The sequence below is a fragment of the Lates calcarifer genome, linkage group LG4 (genome assembly GCF_001640805.2).
Source record: "Lates calcarifer isolate ASB-BC8 linkage group LG4, TLL_Latcal_v3, whole genome shotgun sequence".
Lineage (NCBI taxonomy): Eukaryota > Metazoa > Chordata > Actinopteri > Centropomidae > Lates > Lates calcarifer.
The window spans coordinates 15,956,727-15,983,320 of record NC_066836.1 but is presented as its reverse complement, the minus strand read 5'-3'; the positions used below and the strand labels follow the sequence as shown (position 1 = coordinate 15,983,320).

Here is a 26,594-nt window from a genome sequence, read left to right as displayed (position 1 = left end):
GGACGAATAAATACTTCAAGTGCGAGGAGAAGCAAATAGAGGCGCGCGCACACACACACACACACACACACACACACACACACAGGATCACACACAAATGCAATCAAGCATGTTACATTCAGTGTGCTACAGTTTAGTGCTTTGAGGAGGAAATCCAGATCAAGACTGGGCTGCAACTGCAATTAGAAAATTAATTAACTAATTACTTTCTATTTTCAAACAGACCATTTAATAAAGCACTTAACAAATTAAGGAATTTATTAGTTAGTACACGTTCATGATGTCCAAGCATAAGTCAATCAGTAGTTTTTAAACAATCAATTAAAGACATTGTAACATAACAAAATACAATGGTTTTTAAATTGAATGGCTCAGAGGGACAAAATTTAATTTCTCTCTCACTCTGATGTTAAAGGGACTGTGGGCATTGTGTTATTTTTTATATACAGTGCACATGTATGGTTATATCATCATCAAGAGGAAAATAACAAATCCAGTCATAATAGCAAAAGCATATTATTTGGTCAGTTAATTTATAATTGCATTTCCATTGGGCTTTCATATTTCCTGTGTGTACATGGAAATTTTGCTGTGATGGTGGCATTAGAGAAAATGTCAGGGGGGCAACAAGATTAATCCTTTGAATATCCACAGCAAATATCAAAGAAATCCAGCATTTTCAAGATATGTGTTTGTGGATCAAAGTGTAGATTTCATGAAAATCTAAGCCGAGAGAAAAGATATTTTGTTTTGGACAAATGTTGGACAAACAGACTGACAGATGTCACCCATCCTTGGGACCTGCATCTATTGGGAAAAGTGGACAAAGTCAATTCAATCCAGCCAAATCAAATCAAATTAAATCCAGAGATGGCTATACAGATAGGCACAAAGAGAACAATGGACAGAAAACAAAAGAAAGAAGAATCTAGCAATATGGTCTCTCCAATCACCAGAAGGTCTAATGTTCCTAATGGCCAGCTGGTCTGTTTTACACTAATGATCCATCCTCTGCCATCTCACCGGGAGTTCTGTGGCTTTAAGACAAAGACAGACACAACATATCTGACAGAGCCTTTCTTTTAATGCTGTAACCACCACTCATCTGGCTGTTTGTACCATATGTGACCATCCATTTATATATTATGTATGCAACATTTCACATTAGTGCCCTAAGGATAGTTTAGAGACCTCACAGCTCCCTCTGACTTTAATACTTGCTAAAGGTGCAGTCCTATACCAAGATGTGTGTGGTAGAGTTAAAATCTTACTCTGCAAAGTAACTAGTACATTCACAGCAGAGCTCTGCATCTGATACAAACACAAAAGCGGGAGAAATCAAACACCATAGACCTGATTGTTAAATGCACAGCTGCACATCAAACAGGTCTCTGTACCACCCAGCAACACACTGTTGCACATAAACAAGTATCTTCTTTACCTAACCACTGTGCAGCCTGTGTAATGAAAACACACAGAGACACAACTTACACTGATTCAAGTTAAAATCAAGCCACAAACTAATGGGCAAACACACACACACACACACACACACACACACACACACACACGCTATAATACAACTAATCTAAATATATTTATATTATATTCTGCTTTTTTAGTGGCCTATAGTGGTTGTAAATATTAATGCTGGACAAAGTCTAACAGAAAAGTGGGTGGTTTACCTGGTGGCGTCCCACCTAAGTGACTGGATCTGTTATGAACAAAAACAGTAAAACTGTGCTAATAGAAAACAAAAAACAGTGAACTCACAGCTGCACTGGTGGAGCTGCTGAGTGAATGTGAACTGGGCAGATGTGAACACATGGAGCTGAGTGAACCTGAAACCTGATGTCGTGCAGATGTACAGTTTGTGTACTCACTGTACTGTGGTGGTGATGTGCAGCCGTCGGAGGCCTGCTGTGGGGAACTGGCGAGAGTTGATGTAGGAAACTTTGGTCATAGCTGTGTTGATGCTGTCCACATCCTCTCCTTCCACCACCAGCACAGACTGGGCAGGATTAAAATGGAACTGGACACACATACACAAACACAATTTGTCCTCAAAGAAACAAAGAGATCCAGATCAAACAACTTTATGTTGTAACTGAATGTTTACATCCACTGTGTCTTACTGAATTCAAGGGATGCTTGCTATAGAAGAACATCATCAAGCTAATGATACTTCTGCACAAACACCATCAGCCTTTTCTGCTTAAAAGTGACACACGAATCCCGGAGAGAATACACTGTCTTACTTCTTTTCCTACAGAGGAAGTGTGGAGTCTGTGTGTGTGTGTGTGTGTGTGTATTGGGAACCTTGTCTCTATTTTTTCCACGCACCTTGATGTCCTTAGCTAGGCTTTCAAGGGAGTTTATATCAAGGCCTTCTTTGCAGGCCTGCAGACAGGAGATAACCTTCTGGGTTTCAATGCGGCCTGGTCGGATTGTCAGACCTGACAGGCTGCCATGGAAGTACTGGGTGAACCTTGGGGTTGCTACCTCACCGCCTGATGGGTGAGAGGGAAGGCAGAGAAGAGAAGAGAAGAGAAGAGAACAGAAGAAAGGGTTAAGGAAAAAAGTAGAAAGCAGGAGAGTAGAAGTGAGTAGAAAAAGGACAATTGGATAGAAACAGATTGAGTAACAGAGACAACAACATTTATTATGTATGTTTCCAAGGGAAAAGCACATAGTCTGTGAATCTGCTTTAGAAAAAGCTTACAAGACCCAGTGGATAGTAAGATATGAAGAATTCAGTGCTTATTTTTTCCTGAGTTTACAACTGTGGTAAGAAAAGAAGCTTGTGAAACATTTCTGACACTAGTTCTGAAACACGACATGAAATAAATGTCATTTGATTGCCTTGATAATGAAAAACTGTTCTCATAGTTGTATAATGTATTATATGTGGTCCATAGACAGATACATACCTCTTTCAGAGTATGAAACTGGTTTGAACAGATAACCAAATCATGTTTTTTTAAATACACAGATGACAGTGAATAATGAAATTCTTGTAACTTGAAACAAAAGAAGAAGAAGAAGAACAAAAGACTGACACCATGACTGAAAAGCTCATAATCACATCTGTGGATTTTGCTATCTGTTGTCCTACACTAAATATGTTGTGGGAGTAGGTGACAATAACTGTGTAATATTGTTAAATAAAGAGAAAAGGCTATACCTAAGAATAGGTAGCATAATAGGATCACAAGTTTAAAGCAAATATTATAGGATACATTTCCAGCACCGAGCAACAGCAACTATTCTGACACATTTTGTCAGGGTTTGAACTTGATACACAGGTTTGACAGATGTAATGCATACTTGCCCTGAAACGTTCTGCAACTGCTGCAGCAAGTGGGAAATACATCCTTTCATACAAAATAAATGGAACCTCTAGGGCAAGGCAACACATTGGCACAGTCTCAGAGAGTGCGAAGAGCTGCAGTCTGTGGCGTCAGCTCCATCAAAAATTCAGTCAAGCCCTGACATCTTCTTAAGAGTCTACTTTTTTCATACAAAGCACCAGATTTTCCTGCAGCACAGGTCAGCTCAGCCCTGCAGCATAATTTCACCACTTGTGATGAAGTGTGTCATTTTTTACCAAATCATAAAGGTCTGGTCCACTCAACACAAATGACTTCCAATGTAAGTCTTTCAGATGTAGGTCAACTATGGCTTAAATATTTTGACAAATTCCAGAGAAGGGTGACATTCAGGTCAAGGCTCCTTTAAGTGATGTAAATAACACCAGCACTGAATGTATCTCAGCCTCTATTTATATTCTAAACTATATTCAGTAGCAAATACAAATATGTCACAGTGGCATAGTGTCCTGAAAATATCATGGTTTCTAAAGTTACACATGTAAGATTTTAGAGAGACTTTATTTGCACTCTGACAACTTAAATGGTACTTAATATTGCAATTTTTTTGTTACCCAAAATATGAGATTTAGAAAAATATAATATTGTTGATATTGGTTCAGAATTACAAAAAAAAAAAAAAAAACAAAACAAAACAAAAAAAAAAACAATGAAAAATGGATGACAGTGTTTGGTAATGTTATTAACCAGATTTATTTTAAACTTCTTTACTGACTTTAATGAGATGTAAAATAATTGAACAAAGTGTTGATTTCTGTTGAAACTTAATACAATTCTACAGTAAACTAGACTAACAACAACCACACAGTGCAACTCTATGTGGATGTGGAAACTAAAAAAAAATCCTTTTTTTCTTCCCTACTGGGTAAAACTTCCTCAGTGTCACTGAATGTTGACTCAGTAATGTTGCTGTTTAAGGTTACTAACTCACTAAACACAGACTTGAGGTTCTCCTGGTATAAAACTATTCTGTACAGTGAGGTTCAGGGGAAGGGTAGATGGTAACAGCAGATGTTATTCTGAACAGCAGCTACCAGTCTGACTGCACAGGGCTGGAGGCATCTACTCTCTCAGCTCTGTCAATATGAATCATACAAGGACGTACAGTATACATGTAGAGCTGAGAGAGAAGATCCTGTCACAGAGTTCAGAGACACTGAACAACTGCTGTGAGATGCAGGAAAAACACCAGTGAGTAAAGGCTGATCATGATGGTGAATGAGTGCACAAGGTTAGAATGTACTCAAAGAGCCATCGGGTTGTACATACTGCACATATTATACAGTAAGCTTTAAAATATATGGAGCTAGCGTACTATTGTGAGCTTGGAAGAAAGCTGTGCAGAAATATAAATAACATTATAGTGTTTAATATGCTGCTGAACTGCAAAGCAGCAGAGTTGCCACTGTAAATAAACATCAACTTGTTATTCATATTTATAGATGGTCAAATATTAGTGAATAATGTCTTTGGATGAGGAGGATCTCTTAACTTTAACAGAGAACACCCATCAAATTTCATGAAGTGTTGCACAAAGCTGCTTCACACTCACCGACAAGCTGTGTGACAAGAAAAAAGTAGCATACTCCTCAGCTTAGTCACTAATCAAATACTACAATGCTGAGGTTGCGGTTTAGCATAGCACTTCAATATCGCACTACATCAAATACATATAACAAGATGTGGCCGCCTCTGGTGTCAACCCTGAGGAAGAATTTTATGTCTACATTTCTTACAAGAACATTTTCTGTAATCAAGGCTTTTTGGCAGATACAATGAAAGACACTGTTGATGTGTTTGGTGTGCTCGGGCTCCTCCACCTCATGTCTGATATCTGACTCACAAAAATAACAAAATGGAGTGTTATGATAAAGACGTTTGAGATTAATTACATTAACAACACTTATTAAAAATTTAAAGTGTGTTTATTAGAACTGTGTAGATCTATTACTCCCTTTGTGTCCACTGTGACATTGTTTGCTTCTACATAGGCACAACCACAAGACTGTCCACCTCATTATAAGCAGATTACTGTTGTTATTCTATATTATTTTTGGCCATGCATTAGCAGCAGACATGGTGAGAACTGTGTTTTTGAGATGATAGCAGGTGTAAGTAGGGGCACACTGAACTGCATGACCATCATCTCCCTTTCTCTCTGCAAATGGAGAAACATCCATCATTATTCTGCAGTTTACTCTCCTTCATCTCTCTGACAAATGCATTGTTGAAAGGTTTTCATCAAGACAAGGCCTCTGTGATTCAGCAAATCAGGGACTAAGAGCAGACTGATATTTCTGATTTCCGTGTGTCTAGACATGCATAATCTAGAAAAAAAAAGGATAAAAGGACAGGAGAAGTAGAAGAGTATACGTGCCACAATTTATATGATCTTCTACACACAGCTTCTTTATATAAGAAAATCAGTTAGTAAACAATCAGTACAAATGTTGATTTACTAGCACTATATTAAATTAAGCATCCAAGCATTATAGTTATTTTGATTTGATTTTTTTTTTTTTAAATAAGTCCAAGTAACCAAATAATAAATAATGACTTCATTTGCCCTGAGATACTGACAGTGTAGTAAACAAGTTAGTTAATACTGCACATTTTCAATCCCTGGACTGAGGCTGTCAAAACAAGTGTAAATGAAAACATGTAGAATATTTTGTTTCTGTCTAATTAAAAGCTGTGCAGACTGTCAGTGGGAACACTGTCTCTTGTCCTTTACTTTACTTGTTTTCTTACTTGTAAACACATTTACATCCACACTCACAAAGATTCTCAATTGATCCCACAACCAGATCCTGTTTAAGCTTGTTTGTCTGCTGAACGTCCTCATGGCAGACACTGTGACCATAATAATGGCTGCATTTGTTTTTCCTGCCGTGGCGAGTCAAAATGAGAAAGTTCTAGTGGATTACCCTCAGTTCAAGCAACAAATACTGTTTATGCTTGTGGCAATGTACTGGTGTATTACATTTGACAGTTCTTTTCTCATATCTGTGTTTGCTAAAAGCATGTTAAACAAATAGCACATTGTCCTTCTATATGAGCTGCAAATTACTGATCGCATACGTTGAGTGATGTATTCATTCTCCACATAAAATCCCCCCACGCTCTTTTTGATGCCTTCTCTGTGCTGCCTCTGCTTTGGTTAAGTATTTGCACACTGTAGAGCTGCTTTGAAAGTTCACACCCACCTTTCTCCTGCAAATGAAATGAGATGGTAAACACACATTTTCCATTCTAACTCAAGAGAAGCTTACTGCCACAGAAAACTGCTTAAGAAACACCAACAACCAAGAACACACAAACCAAACCATTTTCTTGTTAACCTTGTGCGGTGACAACACGCGTCTTCTTTTTGCTTTCAGGGCAGTGAAAGTACAGTCTGAATGCCATTCGCTCCACATGTCTCATCATTATGTTGTTGATTGTGGGGAAAAGGGGACGGAGAAATGAGAGACTCTGAAAGGCAATCTTGCTCGCTAATGGCCTGCAAAGTTATCAGTTGCGGCTTAGTGAAGCTTAAAGCGGCTTCATTGGGATGTAATAGCTGGCAAAGTTGTCCTCCATTCACTCCAGCTAATCCTTCCTTCAGGGCTTTCTCTCACAATCAGAGATTCATGGAAAGAGGCAGAAAGAGCAGGCTGGATGAAGCAAGGAAGAAAATGATGACGACAAAAAGAAAATTGCAATCAGGCACAGGATGAAAAGAAATTTAAACAGCAACCAAAATACCATCAGGATTGAAGCTTTGGATGATGACTGGCGAGTGTTATTTAAGCAAGCTGCGGAATGGATCACCACTGTCTCATTCTGCCCTCCTGTAAAGCACTTTTGTGTAATTATTCAACTCATAAACATGGCAGCAGGGTAGCTCTTATTCATTCCAATGTGATCACTACTCGCTCTTGTTCCCTGCCGCTGGAGCCGACGTGCAGAATTTCCTGCTTGATACCCTCTCGGCTTGTGCTTCTCCATTTCAGAGAAGAAATACTTGCAGCCCTGGGGCATAAATCTTAATCTCTTTATTTATCTAAACAGCAAGTCTCCTGCTTTCTCCCTCTCTCTGTTTGTGCCTCAAATGTAATTTGGAAAAAAAAAAATTGTTGTACCTCTTTGCTGATGCATTTTCTCTGTGTTTACCACATGTCATCATCACATCAGGCTGCTCTTCCCAGTATATTAGAAAAAACCAGCAGGTTTTTGACCACCACACCTGCAAACTGTGTTCTCATTATTCTGCCTCTTGAAGCCCCATTAGTTGTCCTGCTTTGAAAAAATTACATTACATTTCATTACACATTTCAGTGCACTGATTGCTTGACATGCTCAATTGTGTTTCTGTGCCAAGTAATTATTTCCTGTTTTGAGAGTTGCAGAGTTTCTGATCAAAATAGTACGTTTTGCTTTTAATGCCTTACGGTGCTGCTTTAGTGGTGCAAATGTTCTTTGTGTGAAATGTGAAAAATTAAATTGTGAAGTAAAGTTTCATATTCAAACAGAGCTGCCCCTGAGAAAGAGGAGCAGTTAAAAACAGATAAAGGGAGAACATTAAGTCCACTGGTAAAAAGAGTGGATTTATTATCTTGATGTATGTGTTTATATATCTGTCAATATGGAGTCATAAACCAATTATATAATGAAACAAACTACAGTGTGTTTAAATGAAGTGATAAAAATGATGTTTCTCCTGTACTGATGAGGATCCTTTTGGTGAAAATAGCCCCACAGGAACTGGTTTCCTAATTTAATGTGCAGTACATAAATAAATGCCATAACCTGGAGCTGAGGAGGCTGCTGCATATAAAACAGACAAATAGTCAGGTTATAGTATAGCCATAAACAATCCCAACAACACAATCTAATAACACGGGTCCTACCCCTGTCTGATTTCATCTTCTTTCATGCTTTGAGCAAATTTCTGCATTACACTAAAGCGACTGTATATTTTTAGATACACACACGCACACACTCACACACACTGACCTTGCCAGCAGGCACCCACAGTCAGCTGCGTATCAATCTTTGAGGCATGGATCGGCCAGTCGTCCGTCACCAGGTAGGGTTCATAGGTCACACCGTCCACAAATAGTGTCACTGCAGGAAATTCCACGTTGATCACATAATAGTGCCATTCCTTGTCACAGATCTGCAAAAGGGGAAAGATAGTCATGTTATTATACAGTACCTCTGCTATCAGACTACTTATTATGCATTCATATGCATAATATGCATATTCATCACTCCAGCAACTACACTCCATTTTTCAGAGTTTTATTAGGGTTAGGAGTATTTTCCCCATGGAGGATTATACTTATAGGGTTGCTGTAATGAAGATGATGATATTTACTCCAATCATGCAGCCGAAACTGAAGGCGCATCTTTGAATGTTCCCTGTCTTCCCACCTTCAGTGAAATAGATGCAACAAATTCTGCTCATCATCCCTGGATCATTTGCTCCCTGTCGTCAGATAGCTAATGAGGTTTCCGTCTAATGAGCTGTTCATTAAAGGCACACGTTGAGTGACAAACACGGCTGCAGAGGACCCGTGAGCCACACAATTTTTATCAACCATCACAAACATTCTTTGATTATTTGGAGAGCTTCTAAGGATCCATCCTGTTCTCTCTATTTCCCCTTCCTTTTTACCCATCACAAACACACACGCACACACTTTCCCCTGACTAGGGCCACAGCAATAACACCAAAACATATTTACTACTTTGCTGACTTTAGGGCTGCAACTAACAATTATTTTCTTTATTGCTTATCCTCCAGATAATTTCTCTATTAATCAATTATTTGCTTTTTCTATACAATGTCAGAAAATAGAAAAAAATGTCTAATATAATTTCCCAGAACGCAAGATGACACTGTTTGTTTTGTCCAAACAATAATCCAAAACTCAGAGTTTTTTCATGGTCATATGAATATCAAACTGACTTTTTATTATCACTTTTTTATGTTTATATGGCATGTTAGAGAATAGTTGCCACAGATCCAGCAGTTAAGGGATATAATTATCATTCATTTGGAATTTCTGCCTCCTCGGGACCTAAATTCTCTGTGTTCTTTACTAGTTAACCACTGTGTGCTGAAAAACATCTGCCCTGTGTTTGACTGCATGTTAGGATATCATGCAGTCATACAGTAGAAAAATGTTAAATAGGAATGCTGCTATCATTTATTAAACTGGCTGAAAGGATGAATAACACATACAACACAGCACAGGGTCGTGAAAGCAACAGCACACGTGTAACACAAGGCCGGTTCTTACTGGATCACAGTGAGATTTGAAAAATATCAGTACATCAACTTAAACCACTCAGACTCTCAGTTTATAAGGTGATATTTCCAGATAGGTAAATACAGTTTCAAAAGGGTTTAGCAGCCTAGTAAAGTCTTAAAGGATTTATAAGTCCTCCTGTTATTCTTTCCTTTATTATGGCAGTGGCATCTGTTTTGCTGTAATCACTCTGGTGTGAAGGAGTCGGATGAATTAACAGCAAACTGTTTATTTGCAGTGAAAAGGAGAATATCTTCTAATTTGAGATGCACAGAGAAAACACAGCAGGAAAGGATATAACATTCACAAGGATTTTCATTTGTTAGATTTCTTTCTAAGCCCCCTCCCCAACACACACACAAACACTCACACTCACACTCACACACACACACACACACACACACACACACACACACACACACACACATTGGTAGTTTATTCAAGCTATGATATGAACTAATGGGGTTGAGGCTTGTGCTGGAGCAACCAGGAATCTCCAGGGATGTTTGATTTAGAATGTAGAGTCTCACTCTTTACGACTGTGAAGACACAGAAATTCCCACAGGATATCACAGACACCCCTCCCACACAGTTTCACATCTCTCGGCAGATACTGCGGTAAATATGCCTCATTACTTTGGTTTCTATGGATTAATATAAGGAAGTTATATGACCACAAGTAGATCTAAACCTCATGATTCAAGCCCTGACAGTTTAAAAACAAAAAATTTATATATATATGCATCATGTACTGAATTATTGCATTATTAACAGCTTTCATCAGCTCACATTCAGGCTTTGTGCGTGTGCTAGACTAGACAGAATGAATTGCCACTTTCGATTAGCTGCTGGTTGGCTGACTGCCTGTGGAGTTGAGGGCAAAGTAACGTGTCTCTACAATTATCTGCACTATTTGTGTTGGTGACTCTCTCCCCCTATACTGCACTTAATATTCCCAAAGCACTGATTATGTGAAGCTTATAAAAGCATGACCTGATAATAGTTCAACAGCTCCACAATACATAGGGCTTTTAGTGAAAAACACAGGCACAAATCTAACAATAAATTACAAATAATGAAATGACTTGGCTGCCAGTCTTTCTCTTGCTCTTCCCCTTTCACTCTCTTCCACCACTTTGCCTGTACTGCTCTAACTTCCCAACAGTGGAAAATATAAAACTGCGCTGATTCATCGATTAGATTTACATCATTCTAATGTTGCTGACCTCTCCCTGTTGAAACACAGTATCAGTTCACACTCCCTATGCCAGGGCCTTTTTGGGGCAAGGTCAAAGGGCTTAAAATAGACACTGAAAAAATAAAATTACGAGAGCCATTTGATCTTTTTGAACTTGCTGGACTTTGACTTTGACAATGTTTTTCCTGCTACCTTTTGGGCGTACAGCCAGGGTAAAAAAAATCTGATAAAAACAAATTCTGTCATGTGTGAGACAAGACTTTACAGAAGAGTTTACACGTTAGCAGTCATGTGAGGTTGCAAATGCTAACACGTGCTAAATACTCACAATAGCAACGCAAATGTGTAGATGTTTAGCAAGTACAGTGATTACCATGTTCATCATCTTAACTTAGTGTGTTAGCATGCAAATATTAGCACTAAACACAAAGTACAGCTGATAGAAATATGATTAAATTGGCAGTGATAAGTGAGATATTTCAGTCTGGGCCAAAGTCGTGGACTGACAGACCAACAGTGTCATCCATAGAGCCACAATGTGTCACACCTTTGGGAAATGGCAAAAATAGAGTTCAGACAGTATAGAGATATGACAGCAACAAATCGAGTTACATTAATTTTCTCATACTGTAAATCTGATTGCTTCACCTGTAATCTCTTATTTTTTGCTCACCTTCCCATCTTCGAGTGGACTTACTGATGGAGTGGGTGCTGGACAGAAATGCAGAAATAGAACAAAACACAATACAAATGCACGCACAGTGACTACATGCATGAAAATCCTTACCGGGAGCTTTCATACACTCGTAATCAGACTTTATTGTGTGAATGTTAAAACACAAAGGTATCATTCAATGTCAAGCTGACAGGCACCAGGCACCATGGGCCGGATAATATTTTATAATATTTCATTTAATATGCATTTTCATGAGTAAATGTGACCAGTGTAATTAAGTTACAGCTTACACAATTTGTTAATGTTGTTGACTCTCTGAACATGAGAAATCAAACTTGAATGCTTACAAAATGCACACACATGTGTGGGTGCGCGCACGCACACACACACATCATTAGTAGATACCATCAGCTGTGCTCTCTTTGCTGCAGAGGCATGTTTGTATACACGCTGCTTGTCTGAAGGCACATTAGTCAGTGAGAGCATGAAAGTATTTCTCCTCTGCAACACTTTAACAAGACAATGAACACTGAAACGCTGTAATGAGCTGGTCCCAAAGCAGGTTGCAGGCTCACAGAAACAGAAATAGAGGCAGAGGTAGAGATGCACTGAGACCATGTCCCTGCTAAGTACATTTTTAAATTATTTATTCTTTTTTTTTTTTCATTTTGGACTTCTATTCAAACTAAATTGCTGCTTTCCAACATCAAAAACAGAATATTTTGAAAGTACTCTCCAGATGGGGTAATTCTTTGATAGACTTCCAAAGTTGACTATTTCTGCCTTTTTGATGGATTAAACCTCTTTTCTGCATAACTGAGAGGGAAACAGTAATTTATGAGAAACTATAACAAAAACATACCTGGAAGCAAGGTGTGGAAAATGGCAAGAGCATTTCCTCCAATGAAAACAGTTCATCTTTCTTACTTAAATCATTCAGAATGCTCCAGTTTCGTGGCCAAATGGATAAGAGGTTCAGCTAACTACAAACTACTCTAGACAGAATGAACAGCTGCTTTTCAGACAAAGCCAAAAGAATTACTGGTATGAAATGCCTTATTTCAGCATTTCATTAAAAACGTCAACCGAACAAGCTGAGGGCGGCAAAAGCAGAAGATGTTGGGAAACACACCAGGAACTGGACATAAAGAAGGTGCAGAGGGATGATGAGCAGTTAACTTTTTTGAATCCTGGCTCCTCAACATGCTGGATCTTGATACTGACGTCATTTTAAGACTGACAGTGCCTTTTTGAATATTAATATGCATATTAACACCCATAACACGCCCACACAGGTGCTTTCAATTATTTAGTCTGACTAGCCCTTTTCTCAGGACTGTGTGGGCAGGTAGAGACGGTGATTGACTGACCTCTCCCTCTACGACCTCTTAGTTTTATTGAACCTTTTAGGCTGTTCTGTTTGAGTGTCCTGGTAAAGCTGGGAAGTCACTGAATGGATTTGTCACAATCTTAGGACTGAACTGGTCAAATGCAACAAATTGGTTGAATTTCTGCCCATTCGGTTGCTGGTTGATGTGCAGTTTAAGGGCGGTCTCAAAACCAGATTAACTGCCTGAATGACAGATGACATGGATCTCAGACAGTTGGGTTTTTGGAGTAGTATTAATGGAGAAGTATTTTACAGGTGGCTAAAACCGACAGACCATATTGTCCTCATCTTCCATGCACCTGTGGCTCCATATATTTTCCCACTCATAGTAGAATTGTTGCAAAGGTAATGGTGAATGCTTGAATAAACTCTATTGGAATTATCAATGGACAAAACCATGCTTATGCTTCATTGCCAGCAGCCACATTATGACCGATCAATTGAGTCTGTACAGTGAGGGTTCTGAAGTCAAGGATGAAGAACAAGAACAATTGAAACATAGATTACACACATTATCTGCCCAGTTTAAGCCATGATGGAGAACCAGCTCGCACTATACCAGGACCTGAAGCTGCTAAACCTTATTCAGCCATCATTGTTTTAATAGTCTGGCAAAATGTCTTTGGTGAAAAAGACTTTTTCTTTTTAGTACAAATTGTTTAGTGACATCATTCCCAGCACAACTCCAACCCCCATCAACCAGCAGAAGTCTAATCAGCAGGAAAATTAAAAACACCTGTGTGAGTATGCTTTTTAAATTAGGACAGAGACCGCCAGGGAGGTGTTCTACTCATTCTACAATTTCTAAAGTATAAGGGTACTTTTCACACAATTTCTTCCATTTAACTTAGATAAAACAGGAGCACAGAGGGAGGAATGCTACAGTATATATTTCTGGCTGTCTTTAAGGGGAACATGCCGCTCTCCAAAGTATTAACTCTCTGATTTTCTTGCTACATTAGTCTCTTCCTACATAATTCTATGGAGTGATTGTGTTTCTGACCCTGATATTGACACGTCACCTCTCAAAGTCCCAAACTTTGTCTACTTTTTAGTGATCTAGATTTCTAAAATCTGGAGAGTGCTCTATTCCTCAAATTGAAGAAATACAGTCTCTTCCTTCAGGTATTCACAAAGACAGATTATTTACAATCAAGGACTGTACCACTGGTTTCCAGACACTTTGTAATCATTCTGCTTTTACTGTAACTATCTCCCATCCTTATAGAGATTCAGCTCGCAGATGCTAGTGACTATATCTTACCTCACTGAACCAGATTCCCTTTCTTAGTATATTACAGAAGCAATAGCAGTGTTTTATTGCTGAGAATAAAACAGCAGAGATAAGCCTGTCTATCTTGTGGAAATCTGCCAAGGCATATTTACGAGAGGCTATTACATCTTACAGATGGGCATCAAAGAAGGAAGATCTCAAGAGCCACTTGGACGCAGAAAATACTCTACAGTTAGGGGGCCAGAATTAAGGTTGTCACCCGTAGGATCTCGGGCACAACAATTAGATGTTGCCCGCACAATGTTACACTAATTACTAACAAGAAGAGCAGAATCCTTCTATTTTTGTGTCAAACAGAGGTTATATGAATCAGGTAATAAACCAGATTGGCATATTGTGCATCTTGCAAACAGAACCCCTTATTCACAGATAGCACTGGGACATTTTAAAGCTGCTGACATAAACAGAATAATGAGGACATCCTGCTGGCTGCTGTGGAGCCCTTTAATAGGGTCAAGTTTATTTTGATGCATTGGGGAGGTTGAGGGTAGAAGGATACAAACCATGCACAATAGAGTTCAGATCTGTTTTATGTAAAATACAGCGCCCGACAGTATCCCTGTTTAAGGTCTTTTGCTGATGTGAGTGGTATAATGATCGGTAATGACTGATGCATGAATTTGCCTTGTATGCTGACAATTTCCTTTTGCTGTTGTCCTCTACAAAACCATTGACTGCTAACTTTGTGTGAATTTAGCATTAATAAGATTCATTTCAGTAAATCTGAAGCTTGGCCTTCAGGCACGACTACCCTCCATCCTTGTGTTCTCATCTGTCTTACTCTGTGTACCTTTATCTGAGTTACTTTCTGTTCATCCCTCTCCTGCAATCCTCACTTCCACCTCACCACTCCTTCCAAACTTCCACTTCTCTCTTCCACCTTCTCTCTCTCTTCTCATCTCCTTTGTTCCTATTCACATTCCTCTGCTCTCCTCTGCTCTCGTCTCCTCTGCCACTGTTGTGGCACTGCATTATTGACGCCAGCCCATTATTTGTCAGCGTGCTGGTAGGGAATGACAAGGATAGTGAAAGTAAGAGAAAAATAAAAGCAAAAGAAAGAATGAAAGAAAGAAAACAAGGCTTTGATAACATGCTCAACAACAATTGCTCTACTGCACAACACAGTTAAATGCCTGCCATGCAGACCATTTAATACTCACAATGCACAAAATAATGTCAAGTTTTATAAAAGAAAAATATAGTTATCTGAAAAATTCATCAAGTCTCCTTTCAGCAGTTTTGTCTGTGTATGTTGATAAAAGGAAGCTATCTGTGATCTGATTTATGTCAGTAACACAACTGGAAAAGCCAAACCAAAAAGGAGTGAGGCCTTTGTTTAAATAAGATCAATGCAAAATATGTCTTCAGAGTCAGAGTCAGAGTCTGCTTTGAAATTATCTTCATCTGCAGGATTTTAACATTTTTTTGTCTGTCTATCTATAGGTTAATGAACCAATGCAATATCAGTGAATTAATCAAATTGTACCTTAGATTCAACATAAAAAATAACTTTTTTAAAGACAGGAGGTAGAGAGGAAGGAGACTAGACAAACACTGAGACAGAGAGATGGAGAGAAAACAGAAAATAGAGAGACAGAGGAAACAAGCGGTCAATACATTAGTATGCTGACTGGATGCTTATGTAGTGCTTATAGTGCACTCAGCATGTCTGGTGAGTGGTATATAAGTAGCAGATAGTGGCATTAAGTACCCCACCTCAGCACACACACACTGCAAAGACATTTACATTTAGTGAAATGGAGCAGCTCTACATGGGAGTAACACAGGAAGCACCTAAAGGAGACAGGGTACAGCTGTTCTCAAATGAGGTCATTTGAAAAATAGAAGCTAGAAATGAAATAAACACACACATACACTGAAAATGTATGCGCCAGAGGCAATGCTCAATATCTTCTCTGTTGCTCTCTGTCTTTTTCTCTTTTGCTCTCACAGAAAAGCCAAGAATGTGTTTCATCATTGCCAGCTAGTATTCTTTTATTCTGAAGCACGCTGCATCCTGAGTCCTTGCAATGGGATGACTTGCAAAATTAGAGTGATTCTTTGCACATAATATTAACACTGAAAAGTGAATAAACACAGCAATGTCACAGAAAACATGTTACCAGCTGAGAGAAATTACAGATTTGTGTGTGTCTTTTATGCAGCAAAAAGAACATCATTTCAAGGAGATTTTTTGAAAATGCATTTTTTTTCACATGTGACAAACAAACACATCCCTCTTGCACTTTTTTCAGATGCTCTTTGCTTTAACCTTTAAAAGCAAACTGCCACTATACTGCTGACTGCATTGTTTTGAGAATTGATGTATGAAATGCAAATAAGTTTAAACTCAAGTGAAGCATTTATCAGTTGGTTTGAGTTGTGTTTGAGATGGAACTAAATCACACTCTGAATAGGCACTTCAATCTCTCCTGGTATCTACAACAAACAGGCAGAGAAGCAACAACATACATACATGCACACACACACACACACACACACGCCACCAACGCCATCCAATTAATCTCCTGAGAAACAAAGGGAGGCTTCTAATCAACACGGGACAGAGAACAAGCCATGGCACAACAAGCATGGTAATAGCAGGCAGATAAGACAGATAATTGTAGATGCTATAAAGACAAGCAGTGAGGGGGATTTTGCACTCCTCCAACATTCAGCCCCTATAATCGAACTCAGACATGAATGATAAATAGCGGGGGGCCTGCAGTTGTTTCAAGCTGCATAATTGGTGAAATTAGAAAGTTTATCTGTGATTCACAACACGTGACCCGCCACCACGCCCTGCCAATTGTACAGTTATCTTGGATTGACGCGAAACAGCTGCCAGCACAAATAAATCATTGGCTCTTTTAATCTTTTTCAAATCTCAGGCCTTGGCTGAGAAAAATACTGTGTATTTGTCTCACCTCCAACCCTTCTGTTAACATGGATTTTTCCTATTCTATCTATAAGGTCCCTGCAGTGAGTAAATAACAAAACACCATGTCTCTCTCTCTCTCTCACACACACACTTGTTCTTTATCTCACTAAGCTGGGCAAACATAGAAAGCTATTCAAACTTGAAATGCATGCCCAGTCAGGGAAAAAATGATTTTCTCTTTATCTTCTTTTTGTTTTGTATGTTTTTTTTTTTCTTCTTCCTCTCCCCGTTGCTTTCTGACTGTGCTTGACACATTTCTACCATCTTTGGTTTACAGGACATTAGAAACACAAATCTTGATTTGTGTGGGACTTGTGGGACTTTGAGTGAGGATCTTTTGGACAGCTGGATTGTACTGACAGGCTCTCTCAACTCAAGGAGAGTGAATAATGTTTGTAAAGAGGAGTGATCCATCCTCTAGTCCACAAGGCTGAAAGAGAGGTAGGGAGGAAAATAGGTGTGCATGTGTGTGTATGTGTGTGTGTGCATGGTTATGTTCATATATACACTGAGGTTCGTGTCAGATGTGACATTTCTTGGGAGTGTTCAATCGACATGGAGAATAGAGGCCTCTCTCTCGATCGCTCTCTCTTTGCCAGCTTCCTTTCATCCCTCCCTGCCCCTCCTCTCTCAGGAGGGAGAATTGCAAAATCAATAGAGCTAAATGGAGTTGCCACGGAAGCCATTGAGTGTCCTTTCTAAGTGCTGGAGGAACAAGGACAGTAAGAAGCAGCTGTGATACCCCATAGTCACCTCTCCTCCCTTTTCCTTCCATCCACAAAACTCTTTTCTCAACAGTCTCTTCTACTTTCTAATTATTCATTAATAGGTAGAGTAGCAACTCCTATCAATGGTTCATCCAACGTTTGGTCTTGTTATTACTGCACAACAAAGTAGTAATATGTAATTTCAATATTAACTAATATATTGTTCAAAGTAAACAACTGTAGGTTAAAATAATACAAATATAGTGCATAGAAAAGAGAAATTAAGCTGCCATAAAGAGCTCTTACAATAGAGACCAGAGACAAATTACTGTACCTATATCCAACATTACAAGAAGACAATTTAGTCACACAAACCAATCAGCAGATGCCAGCAGATGCCAATGCACAAGGAAATATATATAGATATATATATGTGTGTGTGTGTGTGTGTGTGTGTGTGTGTGTGTGTGTAAATACAAACTATGAGTTCATACTATATGGATCTATACATGAAATTACTGTATGAAAAACAGGGTAAAAGCATAGTCCGACCATAGGCACACGTCGACTTAGAACTTGAGAACTCTGAGATCACACCCTGTTTACAGTGCCATCAAAAATTCCCATGATAGAACAAAAAAGTAGTCTATCCCCCAATTCAGTGCCCTTTCTCGATGCTAAAATGACATTTTAGAGGATATAATTACAGTGGTGAGACACTACACCTGTCAGTGATGACACAGTAATGATTTCTCAATTTACTGCTCCCTATAGTTGGGAAAAGTGATTGCTATTCAATCACTATTTTTCTGCATGAAAAGCACATGTGTAACTAATAACATTAACAATGGCTCTGTTCTATCAAGTGTCAGTGTGCACAACAGCAGGAATGCAGCCACGATTAATGTTATTAATTACACATTTTCCCTGCTATGACACATCAAAAACATCTGCAGAGAAAAAGCTTTTTCAGTGACAAATATGTTATCAATATTTCACATTAACTACTCATGTTTGAATCTACATGTGTTGATGATCATTGATTCATGATAAAAGAATACTTTTTTTTTTAAATCCATGTGCCTGCATTTTCACCCAAGTTGTACAGTCCACTCCACCTTCTGGCTTCTTCTTCTTCTTTACAGAAGGCTGCAGCTGTTTTCAAAGACACGGTACTCACTTCTCTTTGACATAAATACCATGCGCTGCTTCAGGGCACACATCAGGTTTTGATGTCAGTTCTTGAGATTCAAAGAACAGTGGTCTCTGTCTAGACTCACCATTTTGCACCAAGATTCCACAACAACACAGACCTGAATCAATTGTAAAAGAGGTAGAGACACTAGTTTTTCCTTTGGCGATAGCCTGTGGACAATACTGCAATCCAGCTGCAAGACATGTTTTCTTGTCTGCAAAAACAAAATTTCATCAAACCAGCTTCACGAATGTTCTGCTTTTTCAACCTGCACATAAAACTAATAGTTAACCAATAGTCAGGCATTTGTTAACAAAATATTTTTAAAAGCACAAGAAATCAGTACCATAAGCAGAGAGTAGATTTTCCTCTTACTCTTATAATTTGCACTCCTATGATGTCATTGCTCCTGTTAACCTTTGGTATTTCATACCAGTTTCCATTTATATTTAATGAGAGTCTGTCCCCAAGTGATTTGTACTGATGAGTAACTCAACACAAATTCTCTTTGACTGCACTGCATGCTTCCTCTGTGGTCCGTTACAAGATCTCACTAAAGGAGCAAATGGGATCCCCGCTATCTATGTGTGTGGGAGAGAATGAGTGAGAGAAAGAGCAAAAGAAAGATAATGAGAGAGTGAGAGAGAATAAGATGAAGCTGAGGACTGAAATAGAACTGTGTCTTCAGGTTATTTGCTAAGAAAACTCAGCAGCCTGCTACTTGGCTGCCCTTCTCTTTTGTCGCATCCATCTCTGTGGGCCTCTGGAGGAAAGAACGCTGGGCTGAGAGAAAACACTGTTCAATCTACCTTTGACCTAGAACAAACAGCTACCTGGCTGGAAGGTTCACATGAGGAAAATACATTTTGTTGTACCTGTGACCCACAACAAACAACTCTCTGGCTGAAAGATTCACACCTGGACCAGCAGAGACAGTGGCGAGAAGTCACAAGTAACAAGTCACAAGTATATGATTTTGCACAAAATTTCCCATGCAAGCATCAGATAAAAATCTAAGTTAAAAGTAGTCATCGGAGTCAACGCAAATGCATGCTCAGACATGCATGAGCACACATGCAGAAAAACCCAAATACAAATCTCCTATAATCTGCTTAGCGAGCAAAAACTCTGGAGAGTTTGCCGTAATTATAAAGCATTTTCTAATAACCTCAGTGTGAGGTGGATATATGCTGTATCCCAAGGGTAAACAATTAGATTAGATTTACATCTACCATGCATTATTAGTGAACTGGGGAGAGTTTGTGGAAAGGGGAGATTTCCGTACAAGAGAGTTCATTGGCTTATCATTAAAATCATCTCAGCTCCGGGGATTTTCTTTTCTTTCTTTTTTTTTTAACGGTAGGATTTTCTCTGCTCAGTGACTGCTAGGTGAGCCGGAGCGACTAGACACCCTTCAGTCGGATGATTCTCATCCGAGCGCTCACCTTGCTGAAGTCTTGAGCAAGACCTTTAATCCTACCTGCTACGGGGTCACCGGTCTGACCCTGCATTGTAATATCTCAAAGCAAGTGGGAATAGATGTCACTATGTGGAAAAAAAAAAAAACTAAAAACTAAAAAGTAATTTTTACTTTTATACCTCAATATCATACCTGTCTACTGTGCATCATGTCTAATGTAAATCAAAAATTATTTACAGTAACATAATGTAGATCTACAGCATACTTCCTGGAACGAAAGGTCTGTGCAACATTCAGCAAGAACAATATCTAAGCCTAAGCATCTTCATATCCTTTCAAAGACTGAAATACTGAGCCTCACTGCAAATTAGTAACTCTCCAGAAGCATGACAGATAATCAAGATCTGCTGCTGGGTGAGCTATTATCCATAACTAAACAGACTTTCCACTCTACATCTATGCTTGTATATGTGTGTGTGCGTTAGTGTGGGTATATGTGTGCAGGATAATGTCGTTGTCTACCCTGTTATCTCCTACAACGAGCAGAAGAAAGTGATGGAGGGCCGCTGGTAATTAGAATGGAGAGCCTCTCCCTCCACTATACAAATAATGATAGCCCTTCACCTGCTGCAGAAAATCACCCAGAATCTCTTGCACTCAAATAGGACACAGATCTCAGGCTCACACACGTGTTTGCAGGTAAATACACACGCGCGCACACACACACACACACACATACTCCTCACCTGCTCCAGTTTCCAGTGGAATTCGGCAGGTCTGAAAGTGTCGACCTGAGTGAAATCTCTTCTCAGCAGGAACACCAGGCGGCAGTTGTGAACGTACAGAGAGTAATGGTGGCGGTTCATCTCTGAAACAGGAACGTCACAGCTGAATATAATTCTACATTATAGAGCATATTAATCAACAAGATTATTCGCTCTGCATCAAGGACAATAAACTGATGCTCCTTGAGTTTCCTTTTAGAAGTGATTCAAGTTTTTTCTGGGACCACTGAAAAAGTATTGTACAGTTCATCTGTGTGAAAGACTACACTCTTCAGCTACTGGAAATTGGTTCTCCATATCAAAACATAGCACTCAGCATGACAAAAAGGGCCCAGTGAGCGTGGTCGCAGAGTGCACGATGCCAGTAAGTCTACCTTTTGATTATCGACTGGCATCTGTATAAGATGAAAGGCGAGTCCCTCTTGCTCCTCTTATATAATACACCTGAACAATCTTGAGGTGGGATGAGGTGAGCGGTGTGCAGCAGATTCTCTTCGAAATACCACAAAACTCCACCATGATGAGCTACTGGTAGCCTTTAAAGACAACGTTTGTATTGTTTTTGTGAGTAGACTTAGTTTTGGTGTTAGGATATTTGTCATTGAGAACCTGCTGTTTACACTATTTGATTTATTATGACATGAGTCTTAGCAATTTCAAGCAATTCAAAATCTGAAGAAAGGCAATCCCATTTAATTTTTTACCATTATACAATTGATATTATCATTTGTTGTCTGTCCACATAACTGTATTGTGCAAAAATCTCACACTGGAATATCAGGGTTCACAATCCTCATGTCTAAATGAATCATAACATGTTTAAATGTACCAAATTCTATCACAGAAAACGCTCCTAAGTTTTCTCCAAAAATATAGGTCGTTTTATGGGTAACACACACAAAAAAATGTTTGACTTAGTGGGATATATGTGAGAATAAGTTATGAACAACTTTGTAATTATAGAGACATGTCAATATAGAGAGAGATAATTGATACTGATGACAGTTATCATGACAGTAATTTCTGATCATATTACCCACCCTTAAGACACCTTATTCAGAGCAATGATGGAATTCAATACATTGCCATTTTATCACATTGCTGATGTGTCCCTGATGCTGAGCCTTTGGACACTGTTTGTGCTCTTTAAAACATTACAAATGAAAAAAGGGGTTATAAGACTCTAGTGGTCTAACATGAACTACTCTGCAATTTTGCATTACGAGATCAGACTACACATTTCCTAAGCTAATAAGCCATCTGTGAGACCATTGTGAGAATGTGCAATTTGCAGATGGCCTACTTAATTACACGGTTCCAGCTCAGTTCAGACATGCAGTGGGGAAAAAAAGTTTCAAGTTTCAAAGTGTATTTGCTATTGTAGGCTTCAGCCTCAGTCTTAATTATGTTGTTATTTTGAAAGGAGGTTTTTGGTCATCCAGTGTTTATGTCATGGCCTCTTTGTAATGCACGGGACAGAAGAAAATCAAAGTATAAAATGTTTAAGTTTCAATGAAAGGTTTTCAGTAATCCTAGCACTGTTAAAATACAGGAAAATTAAAGGTCAAATGTAAATATTAATGACAATTTCTAGTCCCAGACTGTTAATTTTCACCCTCTAACATTAGATGGTGTAATTTTGCATATTAACAATGAGCAGATGTTAAATCATTTCCTCACCGGTCTTGTCAGAGTTACACAGTAAGGTTTCCTTCTCAGCTCTGAGTCCTGGACTGGGCCCGTGTTTCATCCAGGTTGCTATGGTGAACTGGTCTGTCAGGTTTTGGGGCACCACATGATCTGGAACGTTGGCAGCCTGACGCCCGTCGAACCTGTAGATGAGGTCGCTGTCTCGCCCGCTGTCAGTCAGCAGAGACACCGTCCAGTTTGTGGAAGGGCTGGGGGCAGGAAGGAGGTCTGTGCTGCCTGATGCTGCACCTGGATGTGCCAATCAGAAGACGGGACACTGTCAAGATGGCTCCACAGAGAATAAAGATGGAGAGAAACTGCTTCACCAGGGTTGCTTTATTCTTTCTGTGTCTCCTCATGTGACAGTTCATGGCCTAATGTTTGTGCGTGTCTGTTAAGACTTTAGTTCAATCAAATACAGCCTTATAAATCAGGATATGTGTTTGGTAATGGTTAATGTATTAGTTGTAATATGATATTACAAATGTCATACAGCTATTATGTGAAATCTGCTTGTGTGAGACTTGTGTTTATGTTTCTACTGCCAACAAGTACATGTCAATATTTCAAAATAAGATGTGTCATCCTTACAGATGCAGTGAAGCTCTCCTCCACTTATATCACAAAAAATGTACAAATTTTGAAGCACAGCATTATTAAGATGTTACTCCTGTCAGTCAAATAAAGCACATCTGTGAATCCTCCATCTTTCTTTGCTGTTTCTTCTTCCCGTCACAGATGTGACGGGTCAAGAGGATCATTGAATAATGAGATGTTGGAAAGTGTTTTCATTTTTCCTCCAAAATAATCTAACTGTAGGTTCTCAGGATGCATATTCTCCTTATTGGCAATAATTAGTAATAGTATCAAATTTGTGTCTTACATGTACTGCATATATTACAGTGGAGAGCTGTGTTCCAGGATATAAATGAGAAGTAATAATGAACACGTATCACAGCTTGACATGATGTTTGGAATTTAATTTAAAATAAAAAGTTGAATCCAAAATAGTCCCCAGGATTGAAATGGCACCCTGGAAACTGGCATATTAATATATAGCAGAGGTTAAGACGTCAAGAGGTAATTTCTTCTTTGAATTAAAAATTTCCTTGTCTCTCATTATTATTTCTACTCTTTGCTCCCTCACAGCCCTCTACTCTTAAATAGCACCTCCCAATTTCAACAAGACATTTCATTTCATCATCTTTTCTTCTTTTTTTCTTGTTCTCTCAATGCTCACTTGGGCTAATTTCTTTTTTCTTTCTGTTTTTGTTCCCCTTTTCTTACCGCAGAGTTTTTGCAGAGACTTTTCAGAGTAAGTTTCACGGTCACAGCCCTTCCCGATGTGATTGGTCTGCAGCTCCACCATGGCCCTCACGCCAGACAGGGGACCGCCACAGGTTTCCAAGTGCATCTTGGGGAACAGCTGCTTGCTCCCAGTCCCTGGCTCGTAGTCCACACGCTTGTTCCAGCCTTTAAGGATCAAGATGTGTTTAGTAGCTTGTACATAGTGAATAGCTTATTCAGTAGCATCAAGTAGCATCATGCCATTGTTAGTGTGTGAAAATCACAGCTGATGATTGCTCCAGATTAGTACCATCCGCCAAAAATTGGACTGCTGATCCAAGCTCTTATATTCCTGTTCCCTCCTATTGAACATTTCACTTAAACTGACATTTTTCTTCAGACATCTGCAGGCTAGTACTCTCACTAACTTCACCAAGTACATACACACTGGGATATCTAAGCATCAGTCGTTTGCAGGTCTGGTTCAGCTCTGCCTATCTGTTCTATTTCTGTTTCTCATTTCCTTCAGATCCTCCTCAATTTTAACATTACTTATATAATATTTGTTCAGTGTAGGTCTCCCATTTCTCTTGTTGTGAATCTTGTTGTCTTTTATTCATTTCAAGCATTATAAGAGGAGTCCACAAAAATGTGGGAAACAAAACTTCATGTTCTACCGTGGGCTCATAATGAGCATGTGGGGTCTTAAGACGATGACAGCAACCACGCAGGTTGGGAACTTAGGAGCTTGGAATTCTCTCAGTATCAAGTCAGAAAGAGACTGAAATGGCCCAGCAACATGACAGGCCTGGTAGAAAAGGGCTGCTCCCTCCCTTATAACTGTAAGTCCCCTTGCCTGGTGTTATATTTTCATTACCTAGGTGTTATATTTATCCCCAGTGTGTATGAGAATCCCTGAATCTGCAGGTGAGTGGGATTCAAAGGCATGATTGTGTGCAGGGAAGTGTGTGCACACGTGCCTCTGTGTGTGTGTGTGTGTGTGTGTGTGTGTGTGTGTGTGTGTGTGTGTGTGTGTAGGTGGACACCTGGCAGCTCTTGCCAAGCCTACAGAATATGATATCAAGTCTCCTCAGACAAACATTCACAAAGAGAGAACTGGACTGTAATTAGGTAGGCAAGGAGGAATGAGAAGTGAGGTGGAGCGAAACATATTTAGCCTCCTTTTAAATGACAGAGCTTTCTTCAAAAAAGCAGCAGCAGAAGCACAGCTGACCTTTATACACAGATAATAAATAAAGTTATGTGTACAAAAGACTTGGTGTTTATGAGCATCATGTTTTATTCATGATTTGAAGCTACTGTGGGTTAATGGTTCTACAAGAGGATTATGCAGTATGGCCCCCTTTCATAAGCCAAATTGCACAGAATCATGCAACATTGATGAGGATGTTAGCAGGATACGATAGCAAGTGTTTGTGGTGCAAATGTAGTTGATAATGTCTGTGATACCATCTGGAAAACATTTGTGTGTCTTTCTCCAAAAGCAAAAGCTTGAATTTTTCCAGATCCAGCTCTTATTTGGTCACCATCCATCCACCTCCATCCTTAAACTCTTTCTTTCGTTGTGCTACATCTCTACATGAAGATGGCTTTTACATAAATCAGTGTGCCACTTCAGACCACTTTTCTCAGTGCTGTTTTACTATTTCTGTCTAAACCTCCACCCCACTGTGATGTGCACTGACATTTCCTTCAGTGAGTGTCCTTAAAGTCTAAACAACTGGCATTTGTGTCGGTTTTAGTATGTGCTCTCGTTTCAACTTGTCAGTAACATCATCTCTATTAAGACTCAGTCACATGTGATTTATTCCTGCTAAATTATCTTTTCTCATCACAGCACAAAGTAGCTTAAGGCAAGGGAATGATTTTTCCTCTAAGGATGGGGAAGACATTTCACCCTCCAAATGTTTATTTGCTCCTCTCGATTATTTTCAGTCATCCCTGTTCTCACAGCAATTAAGCTTTACTTGCAGTAGGGAGTGTTTGCCCAGCTTCACCTCTCAGGCTACTGCCCTGTCCCCTGATATCTGAATGTGTTCATGTTTTTGTTCATGTTGTTTGTTTGTTATATCAGTTATATCATAATTTCCTGTCTTTTGGATGAACCTATGTCCTCGGTTTACAGGTCAAGATGCTGACCATAAACTACAACATCTCCAGTGTGAGTCCAGCCATAAACCTTTGTTGCATCTCTCTCCTCTTTGTTTTCTGTCATCTCTCCACTGTCTGTAATAAAGGCTTCAACTGGCCAAAAAAAAAAAAAAAAAAAAAACGTCAGAAAATGACTCACACGCCACATAATT

At 39.1% G+C, this 26,594-nt stretch overlaps 1 protein-coding gene across 1 annotated transcript in view; it reads right to left on the bottom strand.

Moving 5' to 3' along the window:
- The window catches only part of clstn2a (calsyntenin 2a), a 138,153-nt gene that overhangs the window by 6,468 nt on the left and 105,091 nt on the right, over positions 1–26,594 (bottom strand). The window contains exons 9-14 of the mRNA XM_018677024.2: positions 24,271–24,456; positions 22,975–23,232; positions 21,256–21,377; positions 8,388–8,550; positions 2,344–2,510; positions 1,884–2,032 (exon numbers count right to left, since the gene is read on the bottom strand). Coding sequence (XP_018532540.1) covers positions 1,884–2,032; positions 2,344–2,510; positions 8,388–8,550; positions 21,256–21,377; positions 22,975–23,232; positions 24,271–24,456 — 1,045 coding nt within the window. The remainder of the gene's footprint in view (positions 1–1,883; positions 2,033–2,343; positions 2,511–8,387; positions 8,551–21,255; positions 21,378–22,974; positions 23,233–24,270; positions 24,457–26,594) is intronic.